The sequence below is a fragment of the Oncorhynchus tshawytscha genome, linkage group LG12 (genome assembly GCF_018296145.1).
Source record: "Oncorhynchus tshawytscha isolate Ot180627B linkage group LG12, Otsh_v2.0, whole genome shotgun sequence".
NCBI classification, from domain to species: domain Eukaryota; kingdom Metazoa; phylum Chordata; class Actinopteri; order Salmoniformes; family Salmonidae; genus Oncorhynchus; species Oncorhynchus tshawytscha.
Window position 1 is genome coordinate 69,954,381 of NC_056440.1, and position 16,226 is coordinate 69,970,606.

General features: G+C 43.2%; 2 protein-coding genes across 5 annotated transcripts in view; one reads left to right on the plus strand and one right to left on the minus strand.

The window, feature by feature from the left end:
• Window positions 1–1,708, plus strand: part of LOC112249333 (adenylate cyclase type 2) — a 75,198-nt gene extending 73,490 nt beyond the window's left edge. For all 4 annotated transcript variants that reach the window (XM_042331005.1, XM_024419184.2, XM_042331007.1 and 1 more), the window contains one exon: window positions 8–1,708. In XM_042331005.1, coding sequence (XP_042186939.1) covers window positions 8–154 — 147 coding nt within the window. In that variant the 3' untranslated portion in view covers window positions 155–1,708. The remainder of the gene's footprint in view (window positions 1–7) is intronic.
• An 89-nt stretch (window positions 1,709–1,797) lies between these two features.
• On the minus strand, window positions 1,798–9,546 carry LOC112249339 (bromodomain-containing protein 7). The gene is made up of 17 exons (XM_024419191.2): window positions 9,401–9,546; window positions 8,901–9,082; window positions 8,443–8,548; window positions 8,227–8,284; window positions 7,492–7,636; window positions 7,199–7,309; window positions 6,698–6,870; window positions 5,574–5,700; window positions 5,345–5,420; window positions 5,036–5,143; window positions 4,510–4,645; window positions 4,068–4,170; window positions 3,915–3,974; window positions 3,138–3,240; window positions 2,703–2,843; window positions 2,165–2,305; window positions 1,798–1,957 (listed from the first exon to the last, which is right to left on the minus strand). The coding sequence occupies exons 1-17, from the start codon at window positions 9,441–9,443 to the stop codon at window positions 1,896–1,898; spliced, it is 1,875 nt and encodes a 624-aa protein (XP_024274959.2). The 5' UTR covers window positions 9,444–9,546; the 3' UTR covers window positions 1,798–1,895.
• Window positions 9,547–16,226: the final 6,680 nt, after the last annotated feature.

The window sequence follows — 16,226 nt, forward strand, 5'->3', positions numbered from 1 at the left end:
GCTCCAGGTCACAGAGGAGACGTCGGACGTGCTCCAGAAGCTGGGCTACTCCTGCGAGTGCCGAGGCCTCATCAACGTGAAGGGAAAAGGCGAGCTGACAACCTTCTTTGTGTGTACGGACATGAGCAAGCAGCAGGGAATGGGCCTGAGCTGAGGTCTACAGTGAGCACACTACTGTGTGTGTGTGTGGACTCTGGGCCTGGTTGCTTATATGTGTGCTGGGTCGGTTACAGGACACAGTCTAGCATTCAGCACAGACTAATTACATGAACGCACATAAGTTAACATGCTTAGAGTAAACCTACCGGAGCACAGAAATATAATCCATCTCAGTGCTTCAGTCAGCGATCATCCTGACCGGACCAGAACAAGACTTGAAGACATGACCTTGTGGCCCTAGAGGTTATAGTTCAGATTGTTCATGTTTCCAGGAATCCCTTTGGGAGATTCTTGATTGGAAATACATTTTTACTGCAGCTGACTTGTTTTGGAGATCCAGTTCCAATGTGTGCATTCAATTGACATGGAGGTTACGTCAAGCACTGGTCGTCGTCATACTGGATTCTATCACCTGATATTCCTGGAATCATGATGCACAAAAAACATATTCAGTCCTCTCTTAAAACTGAGCTGTTTATCAAACAAATGGTGACCAAAACAATGGAGTGAGTTCTGCTGCATGTGGAGTGACAGAAGTGTACTGTACATAATCATGGTTTTCTAGACCTTAAAAGGTAGACTAAGCTAAAAGACGTTGTCCCAAGCTGCACTGCAGATATTATGATAAGTGAGATGCAAGACTTTGCTCACGGGTTCCCTTCATGCTGTTAACAGCGTGGCAGCATCGGAACCAAAACAGTTTAAACTTGCACTCCAACGCTCTGTGGAAATTATTACTGTGTAATGGACAGTTTATATGGTATGAGGTGTACCGTTTACCAATTTCTATCATAAGCTTAGAACACATGCCTGATTAAGAATAAGTGCTATATGCACTACAATCAATTAGTAAAACAAAACATTCTGGTGACTGTATGAAAAGTTTCATTTGACTGAAACAAAACAGAATTGTCTTGAGAGCCTAACTCAGTGCTGTGCAGTATACTTCAGCCATAGTTGTAAATGTATAGATTGCATTGAGTAGCCAACATTAACCTGCAGTGTCATGTGCAGACAGGCAGCATATGCTTTTTGGCAATCGCTGGTCAAACTAACATTCTACTTGGTGTTCTTTGTGTACCTAAACCTGCTGTCAAACAATCAACTGTCTGTATTGTTGCAGTTAACATTAGACTAACATACAGGTTAGAATAGTGTGATGATAATGCCATTTTTAAAACACCACCTGAAATCCCAGCCTGTTTGGTGGGATGGAGTTTTGGCCAGGCAGTAAATGAGCTAAGACCAATAAGAAAGAGTTCCAAACAGCTTGTTTTCAGCTCTCCCCAATCACATCACGGACAGTCCTAGCAAAGAGCAAATTTAGCTTAGAAGCAGTTTGTTTGAATGTTGTTCCATTGAAAACAGTAACATACTTGTTACCCATAAATGATTTGATAAAAGGTCCAATGCAGACATTTAAATCGTAAGATACATTCTTCTGTGCCTCAGAAAACCGACTTGTCCTGTGGGCTTACTCAACATCTGACTGCCAAACGAATGCTTTCATGTTATGCTGTCTGAGGAATAAATGTGAGTTTGCATTTTGTACAGTTGCGATATTGTTTTGCTAAAGGCTGAATCCCAACTTGATTTACAAAGACAAGGAATAACAGATTGGATAAGGTAGATGACAAATGGCTTAATATAAAAGGTTTATTAAAAGAAATGCAAACAAAGAACATGTTTTTGTACACTACAAATGTTACCAGGAGGATGGTTGCTGTGAAATTCCATTATACTGCGATGACTGGAATCCGCTGAACTTCAGGCACGGTATCCATCGGCTCAGCATCCACTGGAATCAAGATGAGACATAAGGGAATAGCTTTGACATTTCAATTCCTATGTAGCCATAACATTTGTTTATACACACCAATTTTAAAAAGTCAGTTTTGCAAGTAGGCTTACTACTTCACTGAACACGTTCACAAAATTAACCAGTATATGGTTAGAATGTTTACTACCCATGAACTAAATGATATGCCGGGTGGTTTAAGCCTACTTGTGGTGAGGTCTATGAGTGGTTCATCTGCCTCTAAGGGCAGAGCAATGCCCATTGCCCTCCTGATCCCGTACACACTGCTCACATCTCCTGGAGCCACCTGACTGGTCAGTTGGGCCAGGTTACCAGTCACCTTCTCCGCTACAGAGAGACAAATGGGAAATTATATTGGAGTCCAACTTCAAGCCAAAGGTGGAGTCCAAATAAAAATCACTGGTAGCGGTATAGCTGAGAAATGGATGGCCCAGGCATTTCTTCCATTGGAATTAAGATAGTCAAAAGGAAATAGCTTTGACAGAGAAATTCATGTTTCGTCATAACCGTTTCTGGCTGCACGATTTTTACAGGGTTCAAACCAAAGCTTGAATCCAAACAAAGACTTGTGGGGGAAAGGTGACATCTAGTCAGCTGCACAACAATGACTTCAACTGAGATGTCTTCCGCATTTAACCCAACCCAATTGAATCAGAGAGCTCCCACCCAATAAAATAGACAGTGGAATTCCATTCTCCTTTAAAATAAAACAATTAAGTGTTACCCAGCTGCAGCTCCTTGGTGGTTGGGGCTAGCAGGCAGATGTTAAGGGGCTGCTTGACACTCAAGCGTTCCCTCTGCGCTTCCTGCAGCTCGCAGAGGAGCTTTGTAGTCTCATCCAACTTCTGCTGGAAATGTTGGGCCTCTGATGCACAAAGACATTCACACGCTTGTTACTTAAATATCAAAGGAAGCTTGCAGGGTCATCTACAATGGGTTCCATTTCTTGAATCATCTTCATAGACCTCATTCAACTGGGACTGCACATACCCTACAACAGCCCAGTGAGGCTGCAGGAGTCAGAAATGCCTCAATTACCTTGAGGAAGGGTTTAAGCCTAGGGGATTTAAAATGTAACTCTTTGGCTCTCAGTAGCTTTAGAGAATTAACTGGCATACTGTTGGGGTTTGCCCTTTGGTCAGTTAGAGCTGATCTTTACCCTCAGAGAGGAGGTCAGGTGGATTCTGGAAGTCCAAGCTGATCACAGAGCCCAGGGAGGCTATCCTGCTTACAGCCTGCTTGCGGGGTTCAGGTTCAACCACCTGAGGGAAAAACAGAAGGGTTAGGTTAGTAAAAAGCATTTTTGTTTGGATTCCAAGTCACCCAGCGCTGCAGTCAGTTAATCTTTGAAATTGCATTGCTGAAAGGAGAGGCATCAGCCAGGCCAGCTCTTTTCTGGTAGCTCCAGTCGATACCTCTGTTAGCCCCTTTCCAATAAAGAGCAGCAGCAACACCCAACCAGGGAATGAGGATAAACTGGACACTGGCCAAGCACAGCAAACAGCCAGGTATAGAGCTGCTGTGTGCTTAAGAGAGGCCTGATGCTTTTCTTTCCTCCAGCCTCTACACTGCTGTGACTGAGGAGCCATTCAGCCGCCCAACGAAGGTGGCGCAGAAAGAAAACAGACATTTCCACATCCCTGACAGAGTGGGTGAACAGACCTGGTCTCAGGGGCTGTTGGAGAGAGGCAGTGTTTTGAAGGGGAAATGTTCTTTCTGTGTGTTGGATCATAGCAGCTAGCTAACGAGCCTGCCATGTTGACACAGCTGGAACAGCTACGGCATGTGCAGAAGCTGTTAATATTATCCAACACTGTTGGTGGGGCAGGTTAGCTGGGGTTCACTTCAGCTGGGTGTAGTTGACCTAGGGTGTGGTGTCTCTCCTTTATCTGCTGAGGTTGTCCACGTTTAGTGTCCTAGTGTATCTGAGACTTGCCTCCATGTCCTTGTCTCCAGTCTCAGAGGATTCTGTTGGCCCTTGCTCATCTGGACGGGTCTGACGGGCAAGAACACATCAAGTTAGTATTGTCCAAAGAAATGTTCAAATAGCCATATAATTCCCATGCAGATACATGCTTAATGGTTCTACCTCTCTCAGGGTTTTGGAGTGCTCCCCGTTAGTCAACGCGTCCAGGAGGTTGTCTGCCAGTATGTACATGTGCTCCTCCGAATTGGACAGGAACTCCAAGAGGCTGCAGACACAATGACAAACACATTACATCAGTGTGTGTTTGTGTATGGTAGTCACATTTGGTCTCCTCTCAGAAGCAGCAGTAGGGTCGTATCAGGTTTACCATGTGGTTTTAGCCTCCACCACAGTGAATCTTATCCACACCAACAGAACCATAAAATGCCTACTCTCATATACAAACCCAATGAAATAGAGGGGCATCTGGACTGTTATGAGCATGCTGGAATGCTCAAAGCTTTGTTTGGAATTATTTACTGTAAAGTAGTTCCTTGTAAATGTCAGATCTTGACCACAATATTACACCGTAATGTAGGGGGAGGATGAGGAGCAACATGCATACCTCTCAGATCCCTGGAGGCTGGCTTCCTCTCCATAGAAGGAGTAGATCAGGTCAGTGTCCCCTTTCCCGATGTTGGCGAAGCTCGAGTCGTAGGCGGGCGCGTAGGAGGTGTACGGACCATAGTTCATGTACGATACTGTGAGAGCAGAGATTGGATTACATTACAGCTCGTAAACACTGATGGAGATACAGGACCACAGGCTGAGAGCTCAGCCTCTCACAGAGATACATTTATAGGACTATGAAAAAGTTTTTTATAGAATCACAATCTGACATGGCTACATGACCTTATCAAATCTTATGGAAAAATAATTGTTGCCCATGAATGGATTTATAAATGGATACATTGAGACTGGTATTTATGTTGCTTGAACATTGGATTTATACATGTGCTTCTATACAAGCTCTGGGTTCAGTCACTCAGATGAGAAAGAGGTTATTCAGCCACTCTTGGGAGACGATGGAAGTCGATAAAAGAAATGCTTTTTTATTATTAAACCTTGTCACTAAGGCCCCTTCAGCTTACCTGGTGTGACCATGTTCCTCTTGTCCTCCTTAAAGCCCTGCAGGGTGTTGATGCCACTCTGCAGCCGGTTGGACATCATGCCCAGCTTCACAGGGCAGTAGCCCACATCTGTAGAGATAAGAGTTGATTGAGAAAGAGGCTCATTTACAATTAAAAGCTGATGATTTTATTACACTTGTTAGGTTCATCAGAAAGATAGAGTTGATGACAGTTGGAATCAATCATAGATTCCTGTTTTCCCATGTTGCACAAATAGAAATGGATATAGCACAACGAGCTAATTGCGGGCATGACCATGACTGGACCTACCTCCAGCCACAAGGTCGACTGGGTTCAGGATTGCCAGTGTGGTGGAACCATCAGACTTTCTCCTCTCAAAGTCCAGCTACATAACCAAATAAAACAATAGTTGTATTATTATATTAGTGAACATAAATATATTCACTAAATTAGACCATACATTTCCTTTATTGTAGATGGGGTAAGAGATTGGTTGGCCTAAACAGTTTAAGCCAATTCCATAGCCCGTAGCTCTCACCTCACTCTCCAGCCCTCTGTTGGACAATTTGCCTCCTGAATTGTCAATGAGCTTGCGGATCTCCTCAAGCTCCTTCTCTGCCTGACTGACAACCTTCGACACTTTGTCTTTGGAGTCGTTGTCTTTCCTGGAAGTATTGGAGAACACAGAGTATAGAGGAGTAGGAGACTTTGAACTTAACTGATTCATAGGGTTTCATTGTTCAATACCAGAAAAGGATCAGCAGAAAATAGGAATTTATTTTGCTGGCAGCCATTAGTGATTACAATACATTTTGAAACAGTCATCTAAATCTAATAGAGAATACATTTCATGCTATAGCTACAGTACATGTTCCCAATGAATATGCTGCCAGTATACTTTCAATCAAACTTCACATCAAATCTTATAAGTCCTCATGCTGTAGTCTGTTATTTGCAAAAGCATTTCAAATAAAATTGTATTTGTCACATGCCCCAAATACAACAGGTGAGAGTAGTGTGCATTCTACAAGCATGGCCTTTTTCACCTCGTAGCTAAGTAACCCAAAACCTAAGTTGCATTGTGATTGGACAAAAGCAATGACTGTACAGCCCCTCCCTAGAACTTATTATTATCAGACCTTAGTGAAATGCTTACTTCAAGCCCTTAACCAACAATGCATTTAAGAAAATACCTTAGAGAACAGAATTTCCTACCCATTACACCTCAGTGGGGTTTACAAGGACAACAACTCCTAGGTTTCAGAGTGATTGGTGTGAAAGGTACTGCGTAGTGCTGACTGAACACAAGACCTGACACGCTCAAAGGCATTCCTTTCATTATCGCTCATCCTCCAGCCAGAGTCTGTGGAAAGAACTGATCCACCAAACACTTGGGAGAACAAGCCCACAGCACTTGGACACTATCCATGACTTAACATTAGTGTGTAATACTGCTTGCTTGCTTCTTGGTTGGGATCTGTGTCTGGCAAATGGCCGGGAACAGCTTCTCACAGTCTAAGCACCGTAACCCCTATCGGAAGTCTATATATTAGTCTATGTAAATTGTGTCCGAGATCAATATCCATATGATGACTCTCCAAGCAATTAATAACTAAAAGCATATTGTCAGTGTTCATGTGCAGGGTAAAGTTATCACGGTACCTGGGAGTGTTTGGTGCAGACTGGGTAGTCTCGCTAGGATCTGTGGGGCTGGGGCCGTCTTTACACTGGTCCATGCTTGAGTTCCCCACCTCTCCAGTCTTACTTGACTGGTTGGCTGGGTTCTCTAGGTCAGCCATGAACTCAATACTCTGCCTCAGGCTCTCAAGCCTCTCCTGTGGGACAGCGAGAGAGACAAGAGTTGACTCAGTGTTTCACCAAAATGTATGCCATAATCTGTCGTGTTCCAATCTCAGGGTCTTGTGATTAGTCTTCTGGGGCCCCAATTATCAACAAAACATTGTGGTGAAAATTCATATCTAAACATTCAAGTATGAATACGGTGCCCTCTGCTGTTCGTATGTGGCAACTAGTGATTATTTCACCCAGGCACACATGGCCAGTTTCCTATATACAGAGCCTAATCCAGGACTAAAACCCATTCTCAAGGGAAGATCCCATATGCATGTGTCAAATTTACTTCTGTAGAGGCACTCCCCTTACCGGGCGGAGAATCTTCATGCCAGAGTGGAGCAACTTCCTGGCAGCTTTGTGGTAAATGGTCTCTGGCTTGTTGTAGATCATGGCATTCTCACACATGATCCTGAAGTCCTCCTGTATCAATGGAGACACACGGCAGTCAGTCACTGGACTCTGCATATGTTTAACACTGGTTTTCTATTTAATCAACACTTCAGGCTTGATTGTCAATCAACCCACTGCTTTAGAATGAGACGACAAAATAAAGCTATTCTGAAAGTTACTTGTCAAGAAGGTAGAGCAGCTGACTGGTGTACCTTAAGCTCCTCTAGTGACTGGTAATACTTATTCTTGACTTTCTCCTTCATTGCGCCGAAGTCCATGGGCCGCTTGATGATTGTGGAGTAGCCAGGAGCGATAAGGTCAGTCACAGGGAACGAGAAAAGCGCACTTGGGTCTTTCCTACAAGAGAAAGTTAGTTGTTGCTTTGATAGGCCTCAATGCAACAGCTATTTTACCAGGTAAGTTGACTGAGAACACATTCTCATTTACAGCAACGACCGGGGGAATAGTTACAGGGGAGAGGGGGGGGTGAATGAGCCAATTGGAAGCTAGGGATGATTAGGTGGCCATATGAGGGCCAGATTGAGAATTTAGCTGGGATACGAGGTTTTTATTTGACTAGGCATGTCATTAAGAACCAATTCTTATTTACAATGATGGCCAAACCCTAACGACGCTGGGCCAAATGCGAGCCACCCTATGGGACTCCCAATCACGGCCGGTTTGTGATACAGCCTGGAATCAAACCAGGGTCTGTAGTGACGCATCTAGTACGGAGATGCAGTGCCTTAGACCGCTGCGCCCCTACTCTTACAATAATTGCCACGGGATCTTTAGTGACCATAGAGTAAGGACACCCGTTTGAAGTCCCATCTGAAAGACAGCACCCTACACAGGGGTGCACTACTCTGGGGCATCGGGATATGTTTAGACCAGAGGAAACAGACTGCTAATCAATTCAATGACAATTTCTTAGTAACAAGCTTCACCTTTGGAGCTGTCTGATGAGTTGACTCAAGGCTTCCTGCAGTGGGGTCAGTTCTTTCTCTGAGAATGAGAGAGAAAAAGCACACGAGGGAGTGAGGTGGGTAAAGAAGATAAATAATGGTTCAAATGACTTTATATATATATATCAATATAAATTAATGGCCAAGAAAGGATTATGGAAAAGTGGCAGCCATTGTAGAAACTGGCAAGTAACTTACCTTCCACTTTATTCAAAGAGGACGCCAGATCTGAACGGATAGGGGTCCTGCTCGCCTCCCTATCATCCCAGTCTGTATCGGCGTCCTGTCCCTTCTTCTTCGTCATCTAAATGCACCATATAAACATGTTTGACACAATTATAATTTTGATAGATCACCTAGGAGTCAGTCTATTGGCCAAATAAACCCCTTTTTGAATTCTGAAAATCAAAAGCCACTTCAACGTTTAAGTATTGGGCTCTTGAGCAAATCCATGTTGTCAGAGCTGAATTCCCCAACAGGATGGTCTCTGCTCCATTCAGTTGGTGGAGTTCAGACACTTAAACATAGGTGGAGTTTAGTCAGCTAGCACCACCCATGGCATGCCATGGAATGAAATGGCAGCTAGACATTCCCCTCAGAAACAGTACACAAAGGTAAACATGGGCTGTAATGAAAATATGGATTCCCAAACTCACCTTTTTCTTGTCATCAACTGGTGACATGGTATCGATCCTTTCCTTATAATTTCTCTTTTTCTTGTCCTTGTGTTTCTCTAAATCTGGATGTTCATCAAATGTGTTTTCAAAGCTCGAGCTTCCAGTCGTCACCTCATTTCCAGCAACCTTGAGAACCAATTTAAGTGGTCTCTCCCCGTACTCTGTAGGTGGGACACATTGTGTTAGCTTTAAGTATATTTCCAAATATTTGATCGTAACCAACTCAAGTTGCTGCTGACAGTTCGCTAGCCAGCTCGCTCAACTGTGAGGTATCCAACTAGTTAGCTAACTTAAATTGCTATGTTGCAAACAACAACGTTAGCTAACGTTACCTCCCTACCTGGCTAAAATATATAAATAGCTAACTTTTAGTGAATTCAAATGGGTGATTATGCGTTAGCTAACCGAAGCGCAAGCCTTTTAATTGTCCCAAGGACTTCAACCAATACCAGCGCATTGGCGATCTAAATGTGTCTTACCTTCATATTTTTCAGACTTGTGCTTTTTATGCTTCTTGACCATTATTTATATGTTTTGAATCTTTACGCTAGCTAACAACAATGTTTTTCTTTGTTTTCTCTCCCGGAAGGGATAGCAATCGATTGCAGCGTGCTTGTTTGGTGCAGCGCCGCATGTCGGCTGGAGGTAAAATCACATTATTTTATCACCATGTGCAATGTTTATTTGTAGATAAGCCAAACCTACCTAACGTGTCCATGTTGTATGTTTTTACTGTATTTTTTATATTTTTTGGTTTTATTGTATCAGAAATGGTCCCAGGCTGTATCACATCCCGTTGTGATTGGGTGTTCCAATGGGCGGCGCACAATTGGCCCAGCATTATACGGGTTTGGCAGGGTAGGGCGTGATTGTAAATAAGCATTTGTTGTGAACTGACTTGCCATATATATATGTATATAAAAAATATGTATGTATGTATGTATGTATGTATGTATGTATGTATGTATACATACATACATACATACATACATACATACATACATACATACATACATACATACATACATACATACATACATACATACATACATACGTATGTATATATCTGTATGTATATATATATATACAGTGCCTTGCGAAAGTATTCGGCCCCCTTGAACTTTGCGACCTTTTGCCACATTTCAGGCTTCAAACATAAAGATATAAAACTGTATTTTTTGTGAAGAATCAACAACAAGTGGGACACAATCATGAAGTGGAACGACATTTATTGGATATTTCAAACTTTTTTAACAAATCAAAAACTGAAAAATTGGGCTTGCAAAATTATTCAGCCCCTTTACTTTCAGTGCAGCAAACTCTCTCCAGAAGTTCAGTGAGGATCTCTGAATGATCCAATGTTGACCTAAATGACTAATGATGATAAATACAATCCACCTGTGTGTAATCAAGTCTCCGTATAAATGCACCTGCACTGTGATAGTCTCAGAGGTCCGTTAAAAGCGCAGAGAGCATCATGAAGAACAAGGAACACACCAGGCAGGTCCGAGATACTGTTGTGAAGAAGTTTAAAGCCGGATTTGGATACAAACAGATTTCCCAAGCTTTAAACATCCCAAGGAGCACTGTGCAAGCGATAATATTGAAATGGAAGGAGTATCAGACCACTGCAAATCTACCAAGACCTGGCCGTCCCTCTAAACTTTCAGCTCATACAAGGAGAAGACTGATCAGAGATGCAGCCAAGAGGCCCATGATCACTCTGGATGAACTGCAGAGATCTACAGCTGAGGTGGGAGACTCTGTCCATAGGACAACAATCAGTGTATATTGCACAAATCTGGCCTTTATGGAAGAGTGGCAAGAAGAAAGCCATTTCTTAAAGATATCCATAAAAAGTGTCGTTTAAAGTTTGCCACAAGCCACCTGGGAGACACACCAAACATGTGGAAGAAGGTGCTCTGGTCAGATGAAACCAAAATTGAACTTTTTGGCAACAATGCAAAACGTTATGTTTGGCGTAAAAGCAACACAGCTCATCACCCTGAACACACCATCCCCACTGTCAAACATGGTGGTGGCAGCATCATGGTTTGGGCCTGCTTTTCTTCAGCAGGGACAGGGAAGATGGTTAAAATTGATGGGAAGATGGATGGAGCCAAATACAGGACCATTCTGGAAGAAAACCTGATGGAGTCTGCAAAAGACCTGAGACTGGGACGGAGATTTGTCTTCCAACAAGACAATGATCCAAAACATAAAGCAAAATCTACAATGGAATGGTTCAAAAATAAACATATCCAGGTGTTAGAATGGCCAAGTCAAAGTCCAGACCTGAATCCAATGGAGAATCTGTGGAAAGAACTGAAAACTGCTGTTCACAAATGCTCTCCATCCAACCTCACTGAGCTCGAGCTGTTTTGCAAGGAGGAATGGGAAAAAATTTCAGTCTCTCGATGTGCAAAACTGATAGAGACGTACCCCAAGCGACTTACAGCTGTAATCGCAGCAAAAGGTGGCGCTACAAAGTATTAACTTAAGGGGGCTGAATAATTTTGCACGCCCAATTTTTCAGTTTTTGATTTGTTAAAAAAGTTTGAAATATCCAATAAATGTCGTTCCACTTCATGATTGTGTCCCACTTGTTGTTGATTCTTCACAAAAAATACAGTTTTATATCTTTATGTTTGAAGCCTGAAATGTGGCAAAAGGTCGCAAAGTTCAAGGGGGCCGAATACTTTCGCAAGGCACTGTATGTATATGTATATATTTTAAATGACATAAGAATGTATCAACTTTAGCCACCTGTAGGGGGTGTGATTAGCACAGTATTGGTCTCCAGGTTTTCCTAAGACTTCTAAACTGGACAGCGGTATCAGAAGCAATGTAGGCCTATAGTACATTTGTACATTTGTTTATGTATTTTTTTATTTCACCTTTATTTAACCAGGTAGGCCAGTTGAGAACAAGTACTCATTTACAACTGTGACCTGGCCAAGATAAAGCAAAGCAGTGCGACAAAAACAACAACACAGAGTTACACATAAACAAACGTACAGTCAGTAACACAATTGAAAAATATATGTACAGTGTGCAAATGTAGAAGAGTAAGGAGGTAAGGCAATAAATAGGCAATAGAGGCGAAATAATTACAATTTAGCATTAACACTGGAGTGATAGAGGTGCAGATGATGATGTGCAAGTAAAGATACTGGGGTGCAAAAGAGCAAGAGGATAAATAACAATGTGGGGATGAGGTAGTTGGTTGTGCCATTTACAGATCGGCTGTGTACAGGTACAGTGATCGGTAAGCTGGTCTGACAGCTGATGCTTAAAGTTAGAGAGGGAGATATAAGACTCCAGCTTCAGTGATTTTTGCAATTTGTTCCAGTCATTGGCAGCAGAGAACTGGAAGGAAAGGTGGCCAAAGGAAGTGTTTGCTTTGGGGATAACCAGTGAAATATACCTGCTGGAGCACGTGCTATGGGTGGGTATTGCTATGGTGACCAGTGAGCTCAGGTAAGGCGGGGCTTTACCTAGCATAGACTTATAGATGACCTGGAGCCAGTGGGTTTGGCGAAGAATATGTAGTGAGGGCCAGCCAACGAGAGCATAGAGGTCGCAGTGGTGGGTAGTATATGGGGCTTTGGTGACAAAACAGATGGCACTGTGATAGACTACATCCAGTTTGTTGAGTAGAGTGTTGGAGGTTATTTTGTAAATTACATTGCCGAAGTCTAGGATCGTTAGGATAGTCAGTTTTACGAGGGTATGTTTGGCAGCATGAGTGAAGGAGGCTTTGTTGCGAAATAGGAAGCTGATTCTAGATTTAATTTTGGATTGGAGATGCTTAATGTGAGTCTGGAAGGAGAGTTTACAGTCTAACCAGACACCTAGGTATTTGTAGTTGTCCACATATTCGAAGTCAGAACCGTCCAGAGTAGTGATGCTAGTCGGGCAGGAGGGTGCGGGCAGCAATCGGTTGAAGAGCATGCACTTAGTTTTACTTGCATTTAAAAGCCGTTGGAGGCCACGGAAGGAGTGTTGTATGGCATTGAAGCTTGTTTGGAGGTTTGTTAGCACAGTGTCCAAAGAAGGGCCAGATGTATACAGAATGGTGTCGTTTGCATATAGGTGGATCAGAGAATCACCAGCAGCAAGATGGACATCATTGAAATAATCAGAGAAAAGAGTCGGCCCGAGAATTGAGCCCTGTGGCACCCCCATAGAGACTGCCAGAGGTCCGGACAACAGGTCCTCCAATTTGACACACTGAACTCTATCTGAGAAGTAGTTGGTGAACCAGGCGAGGCAGTCATTTGAGATGCCAAGGCTATTGAGTCTGCCGATAAGAATGTGGTGATTGAAAGAGTCAAAAGCCTTGGCCAGTTCGATGAAGGCTGCTGCACAGTACTGTCTTCTATCGATGGCGGTTATGATATCATTTAGGAACTTGAGCGTGGCTGAGGTGCACCCATGACCAGCTCGGAAACCAGATTGCATAGTGGAGGAGGTACGGTGGGATTCGAAATGGTCGGTGATCTGTTTGTTAACTTGGCTTTCAAAGATTTTAGAAATGCAGGGATGGATGGATATAGATATAGGGGGATGACCGCGGCAGCTTTCCAATCTTTGGGGATCTCAGACGATACGAAAGAGAGGTTGAAAAGGTTAGTTATAGGGGTTTCAGCAATTTCAGCTGGTAATTTTAGAAAGAGAGGATCCAGATTGTCTAGCTCAGCTGATTTGTTTGGATCCAGATTTTGCAGCTCTTTCAGAACATCAGCTGTTTGGATTTGTGTGAAGGAGAAAGGGGGGGGGGCTTGGGCAAGTGTCTGCAGGGGGTGCTGAGATGTTGGCTGGGGTAGGGGTAGCCCGGTGGAAAGCATGGCCAGACATAGAAAAATGCTTATTGAAATTCTCGATTATCGTAGAAGTATCGGTGATAATGAGGTGATTGTCCTATCTCTCTCTGACGTCATCACATCCTCCTACTGAGTAATTTTGTATTATAGTAAATGGACACTTGCTTTAGAAAGGTGAAGCACCCTAAGGTTATCAGATGCCCCTGGCCCGAACAATCAGGCAAACTGGTTAAAACAGACAGAGCCGAGAGGGATCCCAAACAGAGAGGAACGGAGGGTGAATGTAGCCTCTGATGTGTGAGTAACAGGCTTCCCCTCCATGCCCTCTCTGGAGCTAACTAGGATAGACAGCTAGACCACTGTTTCTCACCTATTTGGAGCCTCCACCCCCTCACTTTGGACACATAGGGAGTGAATAAGTGGATTTACTCATAGAAAATGTATAGAAATAAATTAGGTACAGAGACAGTAACTTTGACCCACTAACATCCACATGGCGGTTGCCTCTCCCACTTTCCATTCCCCTCCTCTGTGACTTTTCACGTTGACGAGCATAAAAGGCCAACCGATCCAGGACACATTTTTACTGTACGTTTAGCTTTCCCTGAGGCAGCCCCCCCAGACCATTCACTACATTGTTTACTTTACATTTCCACCAGTCCAGTTTGCCTTTAGTGTCACGACTTCCGCCAAAGTCTGCTCCGCTCCTTGTTCGGACGGCGTTCGGCGGTCGACGTCACCGGTCTTCTAAGCCTTCGCCGCTCCACTTGTCATTGTTCCATTGTTTTGTCTTGTTTCCCCGCACACCTGGTTTACATTCCCTAATCACACTACATATATATTCCCTTAGTTTCCCCCATGTCTTTGTGTGGAACTGTTTTGTTACATGTTTTGTGTTACTCGCCAGGCTGGTTTTTCCCCGGGTACCGTGTTTAACTTATGCATTATTGTGATTGTTGTCACGCTTTGCACTTTTGCCATTTGGCTGGAGGATTTTAGACGCAGTTGCGTCCGTCTGTTGTCACTTCTGCCAATTAAAGTGTGCGCAGGATCACAACTCTCCACTCTCCTGCACCAGACTTCTTACCAGTAGCGCACAACCTGACATTTAGTTCTCTGTCGGACTGTCTTTGTGTGGTTGCCGATAGATAGTAATACTCTAACGTGAACCTGCTTTGAAACACTGAATTGTTTTTATTTCATGTAATATCTCCTATTGTCATTATGGATCACAAATAGGAGTTTTACTTGCCCTGGCCTGGGACAAAGACCAGAAAACTGTGAACTGTCCAAAGGGAAAGATAGCCTAAGCTAACTCTTGTACATGGCTTATTATTAGGACACTGCACAGGCTTCTGCTCTGCCTCCTCTATCCCCTTCAGAGCTGTTATGCTCTGTTAAATCGCCACATATTTTACAGGCCGATGAATGACAGATGTTTTATTCATGGAGGGAAGATAGTGTGCATTCTTTGAAGCACATTCCAGGTTTTATGAAGAGGCAGAGGATGGGGGCCGAGAATCCAGTTTCTCATATTCAGAATTGGTGGAAACGAAAAGAAACAGAATTGGCCATTCCGATCATACCTTCCTTTCAGATGGAAAGGTGATTCTGAGGCTCTGATGAATGTATAATTTGTACAATCATCTATGTATACTCATGTATGGCTATCAAAACAATACTCAACAAATTATAATTTATCTGGATATCAACGCCTCTACATTTTTGTGAAGTGATCATATTTTTACATTTCAAAGTTGATCACTGAGGATTTTAGTTGTATTCTATCTGTACAGCTGTACAGTTTAGCGTTATCACTGCCCAGCCCACGCAAGCAAATACAATTTTTATTTTGCCCTTAAGGATAACCGTTTTAAGCAGTGAGGTAAATCATGTCAGTTGATTTAAAAACCCATCACTCTGGTTCAGCTCAGGCTTACTGTCACTGTCTGGTGAGTTCTGATACAGAAGCCTAAAGGAGGAGCAGTGTCGCAGCTTCTTTATCAATAGTCTTGACTATTATCTGCCTGTGTTGTCACTCTCTATCCCTCACAAGCCTTGGGGAGAGAGAATCACTGTCCAGTACTCTGTGTCCCTTGAAACTGAGATAAGGCTCAAACCATTCAACACTGACATGTCAAATCTTCACTTTTCTTGAGGAAAGAGCTTGAATAAGCTAACATTATGGCTGAAAAACACTACCACTACACTGAATACCTATAAACATATGACAGAGGTCCTATACTTTCAGTGCATTTGAAGGGATGTACTGTAACTCAATAGAAAGCTGTATAGCGTGTGTCCTAGCCTGTACTCCTACTCCCCAGCCCCAGCTCTTATTCCCAGCCCCATCCTCTGCCTGCTTGCCTGTCGGTACTCTGTACTCCTACTCCCAGCCCAGAGAGGCCATGGGATCCATCTGTTTCGTTCAATCTGTGGCTCTGCACACGCTTTGGAAGTCCATGGACGTCTCGGGATT